This window comes from Pelophylax lessonae (genome assembly GCF_965119305.1).
Source record: "Pelophylax lessonae genome assembly, chromosome: 2".
NCBI lineage: Eukaryota > Metazoa > Chordata > Amphibia > Anura > Ranidae > Pelophylax > Pelophylax lessonae.
Genome location: NC_138769.1, coordinates 513,135,746 through 513,158,704, shown reverse-complemented (window position 1 = coordinate 513,158,704; position 22,959 = coordinate 513,135,746). Strand labels below are relative to the sequence as shown.

Below are 22,959 nucleotides of genomic sequence, written 5' to 3'. Positions count from 1 at the left end.
AAATTTTATTTTTTCAAAATTGTCGCTCTTTTTTTGTATATAGCGCAAAAAGTAAAAATCGCACAGGTGATAAAATATCACCAAAAGAAAGCTCTATTTGTGGGGAAAAAAAGGACATAAATTTAATTTGGGTACAGCATCGCACGACCGCGCAATTGTCCGTTAAAATAACACAGTGCCGAATCGCAAAATATGGTCTGGTCAGGAAGGGGGCAAAATCTTCCGGTTAAAAATACGCTCATTGAGAATTTTTTTGTCAAAGACATGTAGCTAAATACATTTTGGCCTAAATATATGACAAAAATTGAATATATTGGATATTTTTTAACTGTCAAAGTAGAAAAATATTGTTATTTTTTCAAAATTGTCGCATTTTTTTATTAATATCGCAAAAAATGAAAAGCGCAGAGGTGATCAAATACCACCGAAAGAAAGCTCTGTTTGTGGGAAAAAAAGGACGTAAATTTTGTTTGGGTACGGGGATGAATGACCGCGCAATTGTCAGTTAAAGTTGCACAGTGCCGAATAACAAAAAGTGGCCTGGACGTAAGACAGCAAAATCCTCCGGTGGTAAAGTGGTTAAAATTCTGATTCATCAAAGAATCCTCAATTTACAGCAAAATATAGCTTTGTAGACCTTTGGCATTCTGTCAGGTTTTGGAAATATTCAGGTAAAATTTTCTGATTAATGTCGGTCTACAACCTAAAGGCTCTCTTCAGACATTTGTAGTCGATTGTGTTCAAGGCCAACTACGGGCACAGCATCAACACAGACCTGGCTTTGTCAATGACAAGGCACTTAGTTTGGGGGTACACTGGCATCCGTCATAGAATCCTCTCTGATGTAGCAGGAAGTCAAAGGTATAGCTCCTACTGCATTTGTGGGTAAGTATAAAACAGCTATAATAATTTATCGCAAAAGCTTACTGAAAGCTACTGAAGGTCAGAGGTTCACAAATAATAACCCACCTGAAATATTAAAATTAAAATCACCCTAGTTGGGATTTTAACTCCACAATAAAAAAAAAAAAATACCGTTTGGATTAAGAGCCTCCTGCACCACAAGGATTAAATGCTCCGTAGGGGTAGATGAATACGCTGTAATACTTACCCAGGCTTCCATCATATTGTGCAAATGGTCAACAAAGCTTCTTCTTCGGCTGGTAGTTGCACTATGACATCATCACATGCAATGCAAGACTATACATGAGGATGGCAAGGTTTCACCCACAACCCAGAGCAGCAAAAGCGAGTGAGGAATAATGCAATATAACAGCTTATTCCTGTAACACAAGACTTAACAAACAGTTAAACCTTGGAGTGTGGGGTCAGATAAAGCCGGCAGGGCTGATCATACGGACATTTTTCAACAGGCTAGTTGTACAGTAAATCAGTAGACTGACTTCTGTAAACCAGCCTGCCCATGCATGGATCAAAATTCAATTTTCAAATTTCAATTCATGTATAGCTGGTTTTAGGCTTTAGATATGCCTTTCTTTTTCTTTTATTATTTAGAGATACTTTTTTTTATCCTTATACAGGGACCACCCTATCAAAAAAAAAACTCTACTTTGTTATCACAGAATAATAATAATACAGAAACTCAATTGTTTAAACATTTCTTATGATTACTCGATAGTTAGATATGCTGCAATTTTGTGTGCTCAACTTCTGCCGCTGTCCTCTGTATTTACGCTACTTTGCTATACTCTTGCAATATGTTTAAACTTGCAAAATCAAACAAAAGACTGAATTTCTTTATTTATGTCTGTACTGACAGACCCTGATTCTATATCACAGATAGTGCAAAGCTTTGCACACATATAATTCTGTAAAAAATAACTTGCAAACATACCCACACTAGACATGGTACAAAAACAAATTACTGTATAATTTTAGAATGATGAGTGAGCAACTAGAAAAAGCTGAGAAAAACAGGAAAGATTCAAATTATGCAGACAGCTTTTAAAGCAGAAGTGAAGTCATCAGAATAATAACATCACCCAGAAACCCCCGGAACACGCTTCCAAAGATACATTGTTAAAGTGATGTGAAATCATCTTTTAAAATCCGGTCAAGTGACCTTGCTTTGTATCCTTTTTCAAAAGGTATGGAGCTTATAAGGAAGGGTTACAGGTAAGGCTTCAGCTGACATTATAAACAAGGCACTATGGGCAGACTGAGTACTTTGATCTATGGCGTTACGTAGAATGTGGCAGAATCAATTACATTTAATTGCAGTGGCACCACTAGAGCTCACAGCGACAATTATCCAGATTGGTACTGACATTTAGTGCCAGATATATGAAATATGATGGCTTCAAAGTAATGATGCAAAAGGTAGAGCACAATCACTAAGGGCAAGAATTCCTGCAGATTATAAGAGTGATAAAAATACATACAGATATTATAGGTAATCATTTGCTTTGTCAAACTTGCCTGGGGGTCTTAAGTTGAACATACACTTGTTAATTTTGGAATAAACGTTCTAGATACTGTATGGTAAACACCTAAATGATCTGCAGTTAACATCACATTTTCCATAGTTGTCAGCTGCTGACTCTGTATGTATGAAGACTCTTTGGACACATGCACTTTTTTTTTTTGTAGTTTTTTGGTGCCTCAAGTCAAATATGGGATTTTATGGGCAGGAGTACAGTTCCTGTACTCCTGCCCATAAAATCCCATATTTGACTTGAGGCACCAAAAAACTACAAACAATTTTGTCGGGATGGTGGCAGAAACGATTACAATCTTCCAATGTAAGATCCAAAAAACTTATCTCTTCACTTTTTTTTTTTTTTTCATTTAAAAATAACAAACATGTTATACTCACCTGCTCTGTGCAGTGATATTGCACAGAGCGGCCATGATCTTCCTCTATCAGGTCCCTGGCGGCGATCCCGGCTTCATATGTGTATTGTGGGCATTGAGCTGCTTTTTTACCATAATGTGGTGAGTGCATTACCTTTGAATAAATTACTCTATTTTAAAAGTACTGCACCATAAGGTTCTCTTTATATTATGGTACTCCAAAACCCTATTGGATACACTCGAGTTATCTATATCAAGGATCGGAACACTCTACAATTCAGTTCACCTTCAGGATATAGAGCCCAGTGTCCCTCAGTGTGGTCCTCTTTGGGATTTAAAGGCGCTTTTAATCATTGTGAGAGCAGTGATCCATCCACTCTGGTAAGAGGCTTGGAGATACCCTTGCTCACCGAGTGTCGTTTGTCATTATACACCAAGGGGTTGAAGGTGTGGTCTTATCTATATTCCATTTTCAACATTTTGAATATATGGACTTCACCTTGACTGTACCTACAGATATATATCAGTGCTGCATTTTATATACCATTCTTGTTATCACCTGTTGATTGATGCTAGCTGCTGTATTTTAGTTTTGGATGCGCGGTTCTCTTTTATTCTATAACATTTTATTGAAAACATCCTTTTTAGAGACAGAGTCATTTAAGTATTACACACGGCCATTTTGAAAAAATAGATGAATAAATTATGGGTTTTGTGACAGCTAAACTATGAAATCTCGCTATCAGACATATAAACAAAATGTAGTTTAATAGCATGCAACCAAGAAATAGAGTGTGATGTGAACTTCAGCAGCCAAACAGAAATCAGAATTTATTGGTCTCAGCTGCTAAAAGCTAGCCATTCACCCATAGATTTCTTTTGGGTAGCCCACAGGTTACAGATTCCTCCATTAACGCAAAACAGCACGGATGGATAAATCTACCACTGCGGCTACTGTACTCTGATAGACGGAGCAGCAGACTGTCAGGATACTGTACTTTTACTGTTCTTACATCTTTCTAGATGTTGCCGCTGTTCGGTCAACAATTTTACTACTATTGAATGACTCAGTGGACACACACCTCCCATATCTACTAGGCGAAATGGGACCATCAGTCTAAGGCTCCATGTACACGGGACGCTGGAAATGGCCGTTTAAGAGCAGTTGGGCGATTTTTTTCAGAAGCCCCTGAACGCAGCTCCATGTTATCTTATCTGTCCATGTACACCAGGTCATTTACAGTAATTTGCAGGCAGTTGCGTTCAGGGACTTTTTTTTAGAACGCAATTATTTGCGTTCGAACGTGTGTTTCCCGGCGTTTCAAACGCAAAAACGCGACCCGAACGCGATGACCCGCGTTTAGCGTTCGCGTTTTTCCATTTTAAAGGGGAATAATTTTTTTGACCTCTAGGAACGGTTCTAAACGCAAACGCGACAAACGCGACCGAACGGACGTTTCAAACGTCCTAAAAATTCCAGCATTCAAAGGGACTTGACCTCGGGTGATACACAGAGATTAAACAAATCCTTCTACATAAGTTGTACCTGTTTATCTGCAGGCTTCTCTTCTCCACAACAGTTCAAAGCCTAGAAGGTATAAAGCTTGTCTGAACTGTGAGAATAAAGGGGACGGAGAGCTGAAATACACTCTGCAGAGTTCAGTGAGTGGAGCTCTGAGAGCTGATTGGATGTAAGAGACACCCCCCCACCCCTCTTCACACAGCAACAGAGCTAAGGCTGTCAATCAGCTGTGAGATCCCTCTCCTGTCACCATTTCGCTCTTGGTGTCAGAAAAAAATTGTCAGAAGTGATTCATGCTAAAAGGCAGAGAAATGAAGCAGCAGAAAGAATTAGACTTAGTGCTCCTAATTGAGAAAAGTACACACTATAGAAGGATATGCTTTGTTCATATTTCATGTCTGAGGTTTACAACCACTTTAAAGCACATGCAGGAGTCACCAGCAGTGGAAGTTAAAGAATGTCACATATTCTCCTTTTTTTTAAAAAAATCCTAAGTCATTTATAGACAATTTGCCAAATATTATACAGGTAGTTCTGGGCTTTCTTTTTAGAAAAACCAATATGTTTTGTAAGTGGGGTATTATAGATTCAGCCTATATGAAATGTTGCTTTGTACAAATGATTGAAAAGTTTACACAAAACAGTAGATTGTATACTGTAAACTGGAAAACATGTAGATTTAACTGGTCAAAAAGTAACTTCTCTACTGTCTCCATATGACCCACAATATTATGATCTTGCTCTGGTTTGACATTTGTTTAAAGTATAAAGGCAAAACTTTTTTTTTTGTTTGGTTATAGTTTTGATAGAGTGGAGACGGATTAGAACACAAGTCAGTTTCTATTGCTGTTTGTGTCCCCGTTAGGGAGATTTATCTTGTTTACCATTATCATCGAAAGTAAAAGTAAAAGAAAATCCCACATTGTAGGTTGGCACCAGAACAGTAATAGAGGGGAAATCTTCCAATGGGTACACTAGTTCTCCTAAAAAAAAAAAAATGAATAAAAAAATGGATAGTTTGGCGCTAGTGCACATGGTGCCATAGTGGCAGCTAAAATTAATGATCTAATCATCTATATCAATTCAAAGTTCATGTGGCTTGGTTCTCAAAGAGGAAAGCAAACAGATGAACAAGTCCACTATTCAGGGCTGGCCTTCAAAGGGGAGGGGGGGAATAGAAGTGGCTTCCCAAACATATATAGAAGAAAAAGAGAAAAAAAAATCAGAGGTGCCTTTTTTCTCTTTTTCTTCTACACTAGTTCTCCTGACTACCAGGGATTTTCCCTCACTTTGGGGGATTACCTCTTGCTTTTTTGCCTAAGGGACAGGAAGTGAGGGAATTCTCCACTATGGGACACAGATGGGGGGGGAAAAAAAAACTGACAAGTGTTATAACCCTACTCTGTCCAAAATGGAAAAAAATTGGATTTTTGACTTACCGTAAAATCCATTTCTTTGATGTTCATTGAAGAACACAGCTCCTGATCTTCTTAACCATTGGGTTATACTGCCCCTAGGCAGAAAAAAAGTCTGTCTACGCCTACGGGAAGTCCCCACAGCTCCTGATCTTCTTAACCATTGGGTTATACTGCCCCTAGGCAGAAAAAAAGTCTGTCTACGCCTACGGGAAGTCCCAGGGGGTATACTTCCCCTCTCTGCTATAGGTACTCTGTTTTGTTACAAGCAGTGTCAGAAGAAAATACAACTCCACAGAGGAGTGGGTGCTGTGTCAGGTAAGTCAAAAATCCCATTTCTCTTTTGTTCATTGATGGACACAGCTCCTGATCTTCTTAAACATTGGGACATCCCAAAGCAATGTTAAACATGAGGGGTGGGAACAGCAAAAAATTCCCAAGGCTAAACAGTAGCCAACCAGGACACAGGAGCTCAACCAAAACAATTGGAGCCCACCTGAAAAAAACATACACCTTCAAAGAGGACCCAGTCCTCTAAACAGCAGCCTGCAAAACCTTGCAGCCAAAAGAAGCATCCACAGATGCCAATGAATCCTCTTTATAGAACTTTGTGAATGTTCAAGGTGGCCGCCTTGCAAACCTGCATCACAGACGCATAATGATGGAAGGCCCAGGAGGCACTGAGCGCCAAAATAGAGTGCCCCTTGATAGGGAAAGGAGGAACCTGACCCCTGACGGAATAGGCCTGAATTGGCATCCATCCATAGAGGAAGCGGACAACCCTTTCAAAGACCCATTCGTAAGCAAAAATAGTGAGTCTGACTTCCTAAAAGACTCCGTAGCTGCCAGGTACACCCTAATTGCCCGAGCCCCATACAAGGCATCCAAGGAATGACGGACAGGGGCGAAGAACCACCTTATCTCTGTGACTCACCAAGTAAGGTGAACGAAAGGATAACGCCGCCAGTTCCGACACCCTGCGCGCAGAGGTGATAGTCACCAAGCCACCTTCTGAAACAGGGTAAGCAAGGGAATCTCCCGAAGATTCTCAAAGGGAGGCTTCTGGAGGACCAAAAGCACCAAATTGAGGTCCCAAGACAGCAACGGAGACCGCACTGGAGGAACCAAATTTGGAACACCCTGAAGAAAGGTATACACCAGAGAGTATGTGGCCAAAGGTCGTTGGAAGAAGACAGCCAAAGCCAACACCTGGCCCTTGATGGTACTCAAGGCCAATTTCTGTTCAACCCCCAGTTGAAGAAAGGTCAAGATCCGAGACACCACGCAATGTATGTCTTCCACGTACGATGGTAGATCTTCCTAGAAGTAGATTTCCTAGTTTTTAACAGCATTGGAATCACCAATTCAGACAAACCCCTATCCTTCAACACCAAGATGTCAATGCCAGCGACTGTAAAGCAGGATGGAAGATTGGCCCTTGGGACAGAAGATCCTCCCTGAGAGTAAACTTCCAAGGAACGTCAGCGAGCAGCCTCACCAGATCGGCATACCAGGCCCGGCGAGGCCAGTCCAGGGCCACTAACATGACCGGAATCTCTTCTGCCTTGATCCTGCGTAGAAGTCTTGGCAGAAGCTTGAGAGGAGGGAAGGCGTAAATCAGACGATACCGACCCCACCGGGCCATCAGTGGGTCTGTGGCATCCGCCAGAAGAACCTCTGCACCTTTGTGTTGAGCCGAGACACCAACAGATCCACCTCGGGGGTGCCCCACCGGAGATGCAACTGATGAAACACCTTGGGATGAAGAGACCATTCCCCATGTCCAACGCCTGTTGACTGAGGTAATTCGCCTGCCAGTTTTCCTCTCCGGGAATGTGTACGGGGGAAAGGGCTGGAATGAAATGTCCTGGCCACCTTAGAATACCGGCTACCTCCAGAGCCGCCAGGAGACTTCTTGTGCCCCCTTGGTGATTGACATAAGCCAAGGTCGTGGCACTGTCTGATTGAATTCGCACTGGACATCCTTGGAGACAATCCGTCCAATGTTCCAGGCAAAGTCTGACCACTCGGAGGTCCAGGACATTGATGGGTAGTCTGGATTCTTCCAGGATCTAGACCCCATGAGCAGAATTTCTTTTGAGAACGCCTCCCCACCAAGACAGGCTGGCATTCGTGGTGACCACCGTCCAATATAATGGGAGGAAGGATTTGCCCTGCCGGAGCACCGGAGAACAAAACCACCAGATCAGGGACCCTTTTGGACCCTGGCTCAGCTGGATTTGGTTGTCCATAGACTGTCGATTCTTGTCCCATTTGATCAGAATCTCCCTTGCAGGGACCTCGTATGGAACTGTGCAAACAGGACCGCCTCGAAGCTTGACACCATCAGGCCCAGCACCAGCATGCAAGTCCAGAGGGATAACCCATCTGCTGGACAGCAGGAGGCGAATCACAGCCTGCATTTTTTGGAGTTTGTCCAGAGGAAGGAGTACTCTGACTAAGGCTAAGTCCAGAGTCAGACCCAGAAAGTCTAGCTTCATGGAAGGAACCAAAGCTCAGAATCCAGCCCAACTCCTTCAGGGTCCGTATGGTAATCTCCAGGTTTTCTACCAGCTCAGTAGGAGACTCTGCTCTCAGAAGAGGGTCATCCAAGAAGCCCAGGACTGCGATCCCCCGCTGACGTAACAATGCTAGCACCAGGGGAAAAAACTCGTGTGAAGATCAAGGGAGCAGAGACAAGACCAAAGGCAGACGCGACCAAAGGGAGACCCGACAAACTAATAATGCTCCTCTCCCATGGCAAAGAGGAGGAAGCATTGGTGACAGACACATATTTGAATGTGAAGGTAAGCATCCTTGATGTCAATGGAGGCAAGAAAATCCCCCTGATGCAGGAAAGCCACCATCATGCGAATGGACTCCATTCTGCACCCGCACAAAGTAGTTCAGCGCCTTGAGGTCGTTAAATTGGACGCACCTTGCCTTCTTTCCTAGGGACTGTAAACAGGTTTGAGCAAAACCCCTGAAAACGTTCTGAAGTCGGAACCGGGACAATCACCCCTTGAAGTAAAAGGTCTTGCACCACCCCAAAGAGAGCCTGTAAGAGGACCTGGGACAGTCGCCCGTTGGAAGGAAAGAACCTTTCCGGAGGGTAAGAACGAAACTCGTTCTTGTAGCCAGACTGTATGACTTTGTGGACCTACTTGTCTTGTACCAAGGAAGTCCACGGGTTGGGGAACCAGCGAAGGCGTCCCCCCACCCAAGATATGGGTGAGGGCACACCTTGATGCTGAAGGGGCCCTGTCCATGGGTCTGGAGAAGCCCGCTCTTGACTTGCTAGACCAAGTTTGCTTGGATCCTCTGAAAGGCTTTGATCCCTTGTCAGTCGACTGAGGGACGAAACAACTTCTTATGAGCAGAGAAGGAGGGCCCACATCTATGACAAGGGTCCTTGCCCTTAGTAGCCTGCGTACGAAAGGTACCCTTCCCCCCTGTGAGACTTTTAATGATGTCATGCAGGGTAACACTAAACAGGTGATCTCCTTGAAAGGGAAGATCAGTCAAGGCCTTCTTTAGAAATCTGGGCCACAGACCAGCATTAGAGCCAAAAGACACGCCGAAACAGAGAGTTGAGCCACTAGGGGAGCCGCATCCAAAGAGGCAAAGTATGTGAATGAATTTCTTCAACCTTTGGTAGTTAGAACCCCTGCATACATTAGGGACACCACTCAGGTGATTACCCTACTACAGGATTTTGATTGGAAGGATGGATACTTTTAGCCACGGCAGATGTGGCCTCTTTGTATACCATTATTTCACATCAGCATGGTCTTGAAGCAGTCCAGTACTTTCTGAATAAAGACGGGTCACTCCCATCATTTCAGAAGGGCTTCCTGATTACTTTACTCAATTTGGCCACTAGTCACAACTATTTCTGGTTCGGGAATAATTTTTATTTGCAGAATCGGGGAGTAGCTATGGGGGCCAAGTTTGCCCCCAGTCTTGCCAATTTGTTCATGGTACATTGGGAGTTAGATACTATCTGGACTTGACCCCATGAACAGCTACGACTCTGGAGAAGGTATATAGATGATGTTTTAGTGATATGGGAGGGGGATTCGGATTCCCTGAGTAGGTTTTTTGATGACTTGAATCAAAATACTAAGGGTATAGCTTTACAATATGAGATGAGTAATTCTGCATTGGACTTTCTAGATTTAAATATCAAGGTACAGGGGGAGCGGTTAATTACATCTACATATTTTAAAGATACTGACGGCAATGCCCATATTCCTTGGTCTAGCTGTCATCATAAAATCTGGTTGGATGCAGTGCAGGGCCAGTTTCAGAGGATTAGGCGCAATTGTACGAGTATAGATGACTTCTACTCACAGGCTAATACCCCAAAAGCCAGATTTCTGGAAAAAGGCTACTTGGAATCTGATATTAATCATACCATTATACAGGGTGCTGATCTGGATAGACAAACTTTGTTATGTAGTGACTCGAATTTCGACCCTGATAGGAGTAAATTTGGTTTCTGTTTACTAGGTACTCTGACATTTTTTCTATCAAAAAGATACTTAGAAAACATTGGAACTTTTTAAAAAATTACAGGGTGCTAGGCCCAGTGTTACCAGAGCGTCCTACGGTGATCTTTAGAGGAGCTCCAGCTTTGAGACATAAAGTTGCACACAATGTCATTGACCCTCCTAAAACTATATTTTTTTCAGCCTTTAACTGGCTTTTTCCCATGTAGGAAATGTAATATTTGTTCAGTTAACTCATTTAAAGAGAGGAGATTTACCACATTTCAATCAACACACACGCATAGAACGTATGAGATTGATAACTGAATCACTTGTAGTTCTAGATACGTGGTATATATGATTCAATGCCCCTGTTCTAAACAGTATATTGGAAGAACTAAGCGGGAGTTACATGTGCGCTTGCCGGAACATGTAGGTAATAATAAACAAGACTTTAGTGGGCATAACCTGTCTAGGCACTATGATAGACATCATGATAGGATTCTAGTAGGGCTTTCCTTTTTAGTCATAGATAAGGTCACGCGTAGTTGGAGGGGCACTAATTTGGTTAGGGCCATCTCTCGACTTGAAACTCGCTTGATTTTTGATTAGAGATCCGATGTCCTGTTTGGCCTTAATGTGGGACATTAATTGTTTTATTAACAATGCCGAATTTTTTATATTTTATTTTTTTATTTTAATTCTGTTTTTGTTTTTTTTCCAATTCTTTATTGTGATGTTATTGCAGTTAATGATTATGTATTTTTGTAAGTTGCGGCATTCCTGTAGGTCTTTAATTATAATTTCTTGAGGTTTTTTAATATTACTCATTTTGTAATCTTTTAACAAGTCTGGCTTTTTCACATGCCATTATGTGTGCCTATGATACTTTTTCCATTGTTTTTTATGTCTGCCATCTTTAAATGTCCACTAGATGGCTTATCTTTAGGGCTCTATGAATGTTCCTGCTTCGATTTCCTTAATTACTGCGTTATGGGCACTTTGCCAGGAGTTAAGATGGCCTCTGTGCACCATCTAAGGCAGTGTCCATGATGCTGTGCCACCTACACCAACCCCCCAAGGACGTCACGTATGACGAAACATGTAGGGCGTGGTCGACAGTGGTGACGACATCTCTCGGCTCTTTTTGGAGGCTTGCTGATATTCCTCTCAGAATTCGGGTTAGTGAAGTGAAGCCTGCAGGAACGCTGCAGTAACGCCGCAGTAACATCATCTTTGTATGCCTGCATATGCCGAGTTTGCTGTAAGTGCAATCGATCTGTTTTAAATAAATGGTATATCTTTTAATACACTATGGGAGCATCATTCTCTCTTCTATGATCTACAAATGTGAGGATTGATCACCTCCCTTAGTGTTTATGAATGGAAGTTTGTTTACTTGCCTGATTATCCACCACCTTATGATCCATTTGACGCATTGGATGATAATTTCTCTTGGCTAGAGGTTATGCCTGGTTTGACCACCTATAATTTAGTGGTCCATTAGATCTGGTAAGGTGATTACCTTTTCACATTTGGTGTGAAGTTTTCTTCCCGGGTTTCCAGTCACCCTCTCTTACTATCTGTTTGTGGTGTATCTGGGATCAACGTGTCATCTAATTCCCCCCCCCCCCTTCTTTTCTCCTGGACCTGACTATTTTAATGGACATTTTTATACATTTCATTATTTATTAATTTTATTGATTATGATCACTTTGATAATCATGTGTCATCAACAGTTCATTTTTTACTGTCATTAGCGCTGCACTTTTTGTTTATATAATGTATATCGATTGCACGGTCTCTTAGTCTTGCCCCTCCGGAAGCCCATCTGTGCCTTATGTCCACATTGCCATTTTTTAAAGCAATGGAGGCTGACAAATAAATCCTATGAATAACCCTCGTCAAAAGAAACAAATAAAAGAGTAAAAAGGGTTTTTATAGGTATGCTGTTTAAAAGGCAACACATACCAAAATATAGTTGGGGGTTTTCACATTTGACTGCAAAAATGGAATTAAAGTTTAAAGAGGAGCTCCAGCCACCTATAAAAAAAATAAAAGTCAGTAGCTACAAAAAGTGTAGCTGCGGACTTTTAAAAAACAGGCACTCGCCTGTCCCACGGTCCAGCGGTGAGCTCACCCCAGCCATCTTCATCCTCCGTCCTCCCTCAGCGGCTCCGCCACTTCACTATAGGCACCCAGCTGTGACAGCTTGTGGCTTCACAGCTTGGTGCCCACTGCGCATGCACGAGTCGCATTCTGGATTGGTTGATGCAGTCTTTTGGGACCTGTCAGTGTCCCAGAAGACTGCAGGGAGGGAGGGAGGAGAACTTCTGTTTCCGAGCTCGGAAACTGAACAGCAGGTACCTGTGAAAATCAGGTACCTGCCCCCTCCCCCCCGCTCCTCAAAAGTGGCAATTGTGGAAGAGGAGCGGGGGAAGAGTCCTTAAAGCGGAACTTCCCCTCTTAGGGGAGTTCCACTTTAAGGTCCAGCCTGGGTGACAACAATGGCTCCTGATACAGTGGAGAAGGGAGTGTAGCTACAAAAAGGACAGGAAGTGTGTTGTTTGTAGGATAACCAGGGGAAAAAGGAAAAAAAAAGCCTCCAAAAAAGAATGCATCCACCATGGCATCTACGGACTGGTAAGCTGCAATACATTAAATTTCTTGTTTTTGGGTTTAGCTGTGTTTTAACAGTAGCTACAGGTCTGAATATGACATAATTTATAATATTTTTTTTATTTATGGTCCATACCCTTGAGAAAATATTTTCCAGAGAGCTGGTCAGAGATTTCTTGGCTTTATTCTTTAGAATATCCAGCTTGAAGCGGCCACTGGGGGCAGTGTTCTCCTGGAGGGAGCTGTTCGATGCACTCTGAAAACAATCATTGAAGAGATTAGGCATTCAAAATAAAAAACTTTTATCTCAGTTGTGATAACTGGAATATTACAAAAATGACACACATTATCACACTGTAAAGACACCTGCATGTTGATATTATGTCACTCCAATAAGATAGGATTATTTTTTTCTTAGCAGTAATTGTATTATTCTACATAGCAGTAAGAGGACCAACATATTGCCATTCTGCTGTTGTAATCAGTATTAGTGTTCTATAATACAATAATCATCATCATGATTGTTATCCTTTATCAATGACCCTTCTAAAATGACACTATATCAAAAGAAAGAACAGTTATTGCTTTGCCAGGCAATATACATTTTGGAACATTTTTATTGGCTGTTTAAGTGTATGTACTTAGATTGATTCTTCTGAATTGTTAGTACAAAGGATCAGCACTTCACTGGAAGTCAGCATTCGGTGCACCATATTTATGTACATTTCACAACTGTACATATACAATTCGATACATACGATTCAGATGTTTTGTACATGCTCATGATTACCCCCCATAATTATTTCTAGTACTGTATTATTTGTATTGCTTTTCATATACAGTAGATCAAATCATTGTGTACACATTACATGCACCCTCTCCCTCAGTAATTTCCACTTTCTTAATAAAAACCATAATATACATAAAAAACTTCAGTTCACCAAAATATCTGCCCTCAATGGAAACTTGATTCATTTTAAAACAAATTTGGTTAATTCATTTTATAAAGTCATGGGGCTTTTTGGAGCTGAGAATAAGGACCCTGTTCACACAGCAATGGACAGGTGGCACACATTAAACCGCAGCAGATTAGTGTCCCACAACTCCCAGTTTCAGCTGCCATGAATCGGAAGTAGAGGAAAGTGCGGTGCGTGCTTCAGTGCATTACACAGCTTTTCTTTTTTGTTTTTCTTAGAAACTTTATTTGAATAGCACAAAAGGGACACTTCATTCATGTAACTGTACAGCAATGCAGTGTGTTGCTTTGTATAGTGACATGCGATCCTGTCCGCGCCTGTCTGCATTTTATTGTAGCTCACTACACCACACACCTGCAGATTCTTACATTTATTACATTTTTGTTTTTGGGATTAATACCACATTAATACTTTACCAACCCACTAAAATTAATCCTAAAAGTGGTTATAAAGTTCCAATTTTTTTTCTTAAAATAATAAGCGCTATATCTTCCTGCTCCCAGCAATGGTATTGCACAGAGCGGCCCCTTACCTCCTCTTCTGGGGTCCCCTGCTGGCAATTTCCGCTCCTCCTCTTCTGAGTGCCCCCCATAGCAAGCTGTGTGCTCTGGGAGCACTCCCGGGCTCTGTTTATCCATAGACATACACAGCACAGCTTGGCTACACCCCCACTCACTCCTTACAGGATTTGATTGACAGCACCAGAAGCTGCCTCTGTGTGCTGTGTGAAGAGGAAGAGCAAGCAGCACTGCTACAGACAGGCAGAGTGCTGGATTGAAAGAGGAGCCAGGTTAGTATTTAAGGGGGGGCTGGGGGGAACTGATCATTGAAGGTTTTTCTTATCTTATTTCAGAAATGCATTAGGTTAAAAACGTATGTCTTTAGAACCACTTTAATGTTTAAGCTACACAATAACACCTGAAAACTATCCCCTATCCTAATCATTAAAATGAAGTTCTAAAAAACAATGCCTGAACAAAACTTAATCCTAACATTTAAAGCCCAACTCTAGGTAAAACTTTTTTTTTTTTTTTTTTTTAGAATAGTAATATAAGACCCCAAAAAATTTAAGGGAAACCTCCTTAGCAGGGGACACATGACGCAACAATTTCCAGTACAGTGGGAAAGGTTAAAAACCTCTGTCAGGATTTTATTGCTGTCTGAGTCCCCATTCTGAAGATTTCCCTCAACAGGCAGGTTTGGCTACAAGCTTCAGACAACGGGAAGTGAGATTATATCTCCTCAACCGGGACACAGAAGGCATTTAAAACCTCACAATGGTTCCTATATGCCTATATTGGAAAGAATGTTGTATGGTTAAATTAAAGCCGATTCTCCTCCCTGCGACTGACCACGGGAAGGGAGAGGAGTGAAAGAGGAGTCGGCTGTATCACAAAGAGAGGGGGACTCCGCTGTCAAAGTCTCACCTCCTGGACCGGTTCCTATGATAATCAGCACACTGGTCCAATGCCGGGAAACAGAAGTAGTGTGACGTCTATCACAGGAGATGGTCCAGGAGGTGGGACTTTGTTTTACAGTGGAGTTCCCTCTCTGTGTGATCCTGTTGGCTCTCCTTTTCCTCTCCCCTCCCTTCCCCTGGCAGATCGCTGGGAGGAGAATCGGCTCCCATGAAGCTGCATTGATGGGCACTGATGAGGCTGCGCTGATGAGCACTAGTAGGGATGCGTTGATGGGCACTGATAAGCTACGCTGATAGGCACTGATAGGCTGCATTAATGGACATGGATGAGGCTGCGCTGATGGGCATTGATGAGGCTGCATTGATGGGCACTGATGAGGCTGTATTGATGGGCACTGATGAGGCTGCACTGAGGTGGCACTGATGAGGCGGCACTGATAAAGTTGTTGTTTTTATTTTTGTAACTTAATTCTGCATAAAAAATATAACAGTGTAATTTAATGAGATAATTTACAAGGGCGTGTTTAGGGGCAGGGCAGGGCAGGGTAGGGGTTTGGTGGGCAACTGTTGGCGAGTAACTCTTAAGGCATGGCTAGTAGCTAGTAGGAGTAATTTTGATCCCTCAAACAGCATGCATTGTAATTTTCTATAAATTAAGATTGAGGTTGTTGTATGTCCAGATATGTACATCTGTTTGTAAAATACCTTGAGGCTGCATTCACATGTCAGCGTTTGGATCGCGGGCAGAACCGCTGCGGTTCCGCCCGCGATCCGGAGATTATTGCAAATCGCGGGACGCCTAGCGTTGCCCGTTGATTTGCAATAGCCCCCCAAACGCCTAGCGATGTTGCCGCGATTTCCGCCTGCCGAATCGCGGCAACATCGCGCAAACAAAATCGCGGGACGCAATACGCTCCAAAGAAGCTCTTGTACTTCTTTGGAGCGTATTGCGTCCCGCGATTTTGTTTGCGCGATGTTGCCGCGATTCGGCAGGCGGAAATCGCGGCAACATCGCTCGGCGTTTGGGGGGCTATTGCAAATCAACGGGCAACGATAGGCGTCCCGCGATTTGCAATAAATCTCCGGATCGCGGGCGGAACCGCGGCGGTTCTGCCCGCGATCCATACGCTCACATGTGAACGGAGCCTTAAAATAAAGATACAATAAAAACAACTCATCTGGATTTAGGCTTCATCTCAAACCATAACCCTAACTCTCCCCCTTACCTTCACCTAATCTTACCTTTAAACCCCTATTATTTGCCAAAGCCACAAATTAAACTAATTAAAAAACATTAGGAACTTAAAGAGGAAGTAAACTCTCCTCTACAACTTGTACTTATAGGTAAGCCTATATTAAGGCTTACCTATAGGTACTGTAAATATCTCCTAAACATGTACCGTTTAGGAGATATTTACTTTGCATGCAGCCAGTGACATCACTGGCGCATGCGCTCTGAAGGAATGGCCGCTCGTGCCGTTCCTTCAGAGCCCCGTGCCGTTACCGTCGGCTCCCGCGCGCAAGCCCAGGAATTACGTCATCGTGGCTCCAGCCAATCAGATGGACGGATGCCGCAAACCTGGAAGAAGGGCGACAGATCATGTCGTCCATGGACAGGTAAGCGGTCGGCACTGCTGGGGCTTCGCTCTTAGGTAAGTATTTCATAAGTAAAGTAAAAATCGCACAGGTGATCAAATACCACCAAAAGAAAAGGACGTAAATTTCGTTTGGGTACGGCGTCGCACGACCGCGCAATTGTCAGTTGAAGTCGCACAGCGCCGAATCGCAAAAAGTGGCCTGGACGGAAGACAGCAAAATCCTCCGGTGGTAAAGTGGTTAAAGAAACACTTTGAATGCTCAAAATCCTTTGTCCGGTCATGTTTCAACACCACAGTCACTAAAAACATGTTAAGTATTTCCACTGTTAAACAGCCAGTATCCTAAAAATCAGAACACACTGAGGTGTTTTAAGTGACTGTGGTGTCAGAAACATAACAGGCACACTAATTTTGCTTTAACACATCTTGAGAAAATGCAAATATTTAATAACTTAAAAAAGTCATATCGAGTCATATGTCTCAAGTCAAAGTCAAGTCTCAAATCATGAATACCAAGTCAAAGTCAAGTCTCAAGTCATGAATACCAAATCAAAGTCAAGTCTCAAGTCATGAATACCAAGTCAAAGTCAAGTTGAGTCTTTTATTAATTTTAGTCAAGCAAGTCTCAAGTCCTCAAACTGGTGACTTAAGTCTGAATCAAGTCAAGTCATGTGACTTGAGTCCCCCATCTCTAATGTGTGGCCCAAGACTATTCATCATCTTCCAATGAGGCCCAAGAAGGTCAAAAGAATGGACACCCCTGCTGTGCAGTGACCAAACATATCTTGCAGTAACCCACATTTAACCCATATTTAGGCAAACAGTGCACCAAGTTTGCTGAGAAGGCTGGTGTAACTAAAATGCAGCTTCTGAAATAATATCTGAAGAGGCAGAATACTAGTTAAACTCACATACTTTCTATGGCAACTTTTTTAGGCAATGACAAGTAAATGTCAATGAAAACAGATAGTAGGCCATTGCTTCCAATTGCTTCTATTTCTGTATTCTGAACATTTACATAGAGCTTCAGATTGCTGAATATCTTTCATTTACGATTATAAGTTTCCCCTCCAAGGTACATAGATGCAGATAGTTTCCTTATCTGCGCCAGGAGCAAGACCAAGAAACTAATTTGATGTGATCTAACAGCGAACAAGTTAAAACCATTTAATGCATCTTATAACATACACAAACTCAGAGCCCGTACTGACCCTTCTTCCTCACTGATCTGGAGCTTAGCTCTAGTGAAGTGTGATAACAGCCAGGCTATGCAGCCATAGGCACAATCTCAGGCTAATTTATTAGCGAGTCAACCCAGAAATGGGAAACATTTAGCATATAAATCAGACACATCCACAGTATCATGAAGGCATATCATTTGCCACATCAGAAACCAAAAATCCACTTATCACTGCTATGTTCCAGAGCATGTAGAAATCTATTTTTCATTTAAATAAAATCTGTGTCAGAATGAAACATTACTAATATGTCAGTAAAGATCAGAGCTGGTCACTAGGGTATAATGTATTAGTCATTGCTGCTCTTGATGTGCGAATCAAGCTCATAGCAGACTAAAATATGTTAGCTGGAAACACCAAATGGCACATCTGCTGCATTTAAAATGTTTTAGCCCCGGTTCACAGAGATTGCATGTAATACGGAGCGCACTGCTCCTAAATTACATGCGATCTCATGTGCGGTGCAAATTTCAGCCATACACTTTGTATGGCTGAATTCACACCGCATCCACACTAAACACGCACCTGACCCTTTTTTATATCCGCAGCAGAATCGGATCACATAGTGGTTCACACTAGTGCGATCCGATTCTGTGCGAACTCAACTGTGCGAACTCTGTGCGAACGCAACTGGGGGTGTCGTTAACTATTAATTGACACCCCCTGCGTATCGCATATGGCAGTGTGAACTGCCAGGGGTGCGGATGCGATGCGGGATCACGTTGCATATTTGCAGCGTTCCCGCATCGCACAAATGTGAACAGGGACTCGACAGTTACCTGTTTAGAGTTACAGAGGAGGTCTTGCGCAAGAATTATTGCTCTCGCTCTAACAATCGCTGCAACACCTTTTTTTTCTTATTCATTTTTTTTTTTTTACACGGTCTCTTTAAAACATTTTTTTCTGATTCGTTTTATTACTGTCACAAAGATTGTAAGCATGTCTTGTGACAGTAATAGGCAGTGCCAGGTACACTTTATGGAGTGATCGGGGGTCTACAAAACCCTGAACCATTCCACTGCACTTAAATGTATTGAAAACACCAAGAACGCGTTTTTGAATACTGTAATTTTTTTCTAAATCAGCGCCGTTGGCTGCCAAGTAAACCGGAAGTGACGTCATGAAGTCGCTTCCAGGTTTTTACATTGGAGACCCAATCAAAGCTCAATCCAGCTTTGTTCGGGACTCCGGCAAGCCGGCTGGTGGCTCAAGTCTCCCGGTGAGACAGAAGACCTGGGTAGAGCAGCAGAAGCAAGCCCTATAATAACAGCCGAGCGGCTGCTTAACCGCATTGGTTGTTATTACTAGAAAGCCAAACGTCAGCTCTAAAAAATGGTCCTGTAGCTGCAGGCATCACCCCAGTACAACAACTTCAGCAAAATGACATACAGGTAGGTGATTTTGCAGAAAGTGGTTAAAGCAGAACTTCATTCTCTTAATGAACATTTACTGATTTTATTCCTTATGCTAATAGCATTAATAAATAGATATATTAGATTTACTTTCAATTTTATTCTACATTTCTTCAAGTTTTCATGCTCAGGCAAATTATGTAATATATCCTAAGAGTCTTCAGAAGGAGTTTTCTCAGCTAGGCACACCCTTCTGCCTGAATGCCTCAACTAAGGGCAGATGGATTTCAAGAAGTAAATGCTACATACATTATCTGCCCTTTATCAAGATGGCCATGCCCAGAAATGCTAGGGGAGGTTTTTATTAAAGTGATTACCCAGAAAAATAAAGCACTTAGACATAGATGGGTGGGTGAGTTTGCTTTGAATATGAAAATTGAATTAAATGAGCATTTTGGTTTGTGTTGCAAATAAGCAGCGTAGTTCCGCCTTAGGTTGTCTATAGACTGTTTAATATGTTTCTAGCTGTGAGACCTCTAGCAATAAGGTGCCTTCTTCTCATTACAGATACAAAGATATCACTAATTTTAAAGCCCAACATTTTATACAGTAAACACCATTTAAGCAATTTTTTTAACATTAACTTTTATATAGACTAACCAGGACCTTGTTATCTGCTGCAACATATTTGAGAATTTAATTGAAATTAAGAGTTATCTGCTGCAACCTATTTGGCAAAATGGAGACCAGACAACTACCATGCATAGAATTGTTTACTTTCATACAGGGTTTTACGTCCCCTGAGTCTAATGTCCCTTAAGAAACTGCACATAAAAGCTGTCTGAACTTAAGCCTGGCACATATTATTCAGGAAAACCTTGCCTAAAAACTTGATAAAACCTAGTACCCGCTATTCATTTTTTTCCATTCAGCCCAGCGGGTTGAACGGAAAAAAAAAAAACGGTCAGCTTCTATGCGAAGTTCGTAAAGTGATCTCCCCTACTGACAGGGGAATGACTCCCTGCTAGAACACTCAGATCAGCTCTCTTCGCCATTGGCTAAAACTGGACGTTTTTTTTTTTTTTTTGAACCAGCAAATGTCTTTCAACATTCGGCCTTAAGAGCTGCCCCCTTTAGGTCCAAAAAAACAGACTACCCAAAAATATTTGCAATGTTAGAAGATATACAGTAAGTTTGTGTATATACTTTCCACAACCTTCAGAGTAGTGTTAAATTGGAAATCATGATATTTAACACTTTGATACAATAAAAGGATTCCAGATAATAGTCTAGTATCCCATCAGTCTTTCCCTATACAGTATACCTCTCAGTATGGCAAACTGCTGTCTAAGTTCCATCTAATACTTATGGCTTAGCATATCCTAATAGCCAGCATCAATACCATGAACTTCAACAAGATCATATAAATAAGAGCTGCATTATTCATCCTGAATACAGTACATGATTTACCGACTGCATCTCTCCAATATGAACATGGGTTTTCTGCTTGGTCTCACATAACTGTCTAAGATGAAGTATGACAAGTTCATTCTCTTCCTGGTCGCTTGTAGCTTTCATTTTCTGAAACGGATGACAACAGAAACATGGTTATACGCCAAACATGCTCATGCGTATTTTCTACATACATAACAAAGCGTGTAAACATTTCAAAACAATTCACTTCACTGGCCAATATTAAACACAGTCTGCAGGGCTAACATTTTTTTGGACTAAATAACAAAGGTTATGAATTAATTTTAAACTAGAGAAATTAAAGATTAACCAATTCAATTAGTAGCCTATTGTTTGCACCATACAATTCCTGGTAAAAAAAAATTAATACTAGGTAACTTGTAAGACCTCCAAAAGATCAATCTCTACTCTAAGATACTAACTTTATTGCAGCATTATTCAGAAAAAGGGGCAAAATTGTAAAGGATTCCTCACCAGCTGCAAAAACTTTGTTAGACGTATTATTAGCATTTCTTCTCTTTGTGATTTTTTCAGAAGTGATCTTGCAAGTCACTATGGAATTTTTTGAGAAGTTGGAAAATCTTTGCATGTGTTAATAAGCAATCGTAAAGCCTAGAGGTGCTCATTAATGCTTAGATTTTAACCATTGCATGGTCCAAGAGTTGCAATCAGTATTTAAACTATTCATACTTTAGTCATAAACAGGTGTTTGGGAAAAAAAAAAAAATAGAAATACCTGGACACGTTCAAAAATGTCAGCTTGTTCATTGTCTGACAGCAAAGACAGTTGTCTCTGTATTACCAGTTTGGCTCTTGGAGGATACTGTCCTAAATGATCAAAAGGGAACATTTTCAGTTAGTAAAGAAAAATAGATTGCCAATTTCCACATAAATAAAGCCTCAATACCATGGCTGTAAAAACAAAATGCATATACAAGCATTTCTAATTACAGATCTGAATACAGCTAAATTGTTTTCAGTGAAGCCATTCAGAAGGTGCGTAAACATGAGCTGCTTTCATATTCCCAACACAGAATCCAAAAAACTGCATCGAAGAACAAGTGCTTTATGCACTTTTCCATAAACTTGTATACACATTTGTAAGCATGTAAATTAGTCTAAACAAAGAGGAAAATGGGATTTTTGTACTCGTGGTAAAATCTCTTTCTTTTGAGTTCATTGATGGACACAGCTATTCTTCTCTTGATATTCATAACAGATTGGGTTTTATAGCGCCACCTACTAGTAGTGGGACACTAGGCAGAAAAAAAAAACTCACCGCCTCCTATAGGCAGTCCTCTCCTGCATAAAACCCCTGCTTACTGCATAGGTCACCAGAACATAATAAAGCAGTGTCAGAATATAAACTCCAACAGAGGGGTGGGTGCTGTGCCCGTCAATGAACTCAGAGAAAGGGATTTTACATGGAGGACAAAAATCCTACTTTCTCTTGCATTCATTGATGGACACAGCTGCTCTTCTCTTGACATTCATAAGGGATGTCCCAAAGCAGTGTCATAAACGAGAGGTGGACAAAACCAGCAAAAGAAGCAACTAGGCAAAACACGCCAACCCCAGAACCGCCTGGAATGGGCCCCTAAAAACCTCAAGCAGAAGCCTGCGGCCTAACATTGCGGCCAAAACAAGCATCCAAAGATGCCAAAAAATTAAACTTGATAGAACCTTGTTAAAGTGTGCACAGATAACCAGGTGACGCCTTGCAAACCTGACACCTGATGTGGGAAAGCCCAGGAGGCACTAATTGTCCTAGTAGAATTGTCCGTCACAGGGAAGGAGGGCATTTGCCCCTTAAAGGCATAAGCCTGAATAATAGACTGCTAAATCAAATGGGAAATAGTAGCAGAAGAGGTCACCATGCCCTTCCTTGGACCAACTGTGAGGACAAAAAAGAGTTGGCTCTCTGGAAGGAGGCTGTAGGAGATACAGTAAATACACCTGAATTGCCCAGACTGTATCCAAGGAGTGCAATGCCACCTCCTTAGGCAGCGACAGCTCAGGTCAAAGGGAAGGAATGTCCTCA

At 41.7% G+C, this 22,959-nt stretch overlaps 1 protein-coding gene across 2 annotated transcripts in view; it reads right to left on the bottom strand.

Annotated features, from left to right (window-relative positions):
- TBC1D4 (TBC1 domain family member 4) overlaps positions 1–22,959 on the bottom strand; it is a 307,474-nt gene that overhangs the window by 65,804 nt on the left and 218,711 nt on the right. For both annotated transcript variants that reach the window (XM_082244970.1, XM_082244971.1), the window contains exons 6-8: positions 21,655–21,746; positions 20,916–21,026; positions 12,997–13,116 (exon numbers count right to left, since the gene is read on the bottom strand). In XM_082244970.1, the coding sequence (XP_082101096.1) occupies positions 12,997–13,116; positions 20,916–21,026; positions 21,655–21,746 (323 nt within the window). The remainder of the gene's footprint in view (positions 1–12,996; positions 13,117–20,915; positions 21,027–21,654; positions 21,747–22,959) is intronic.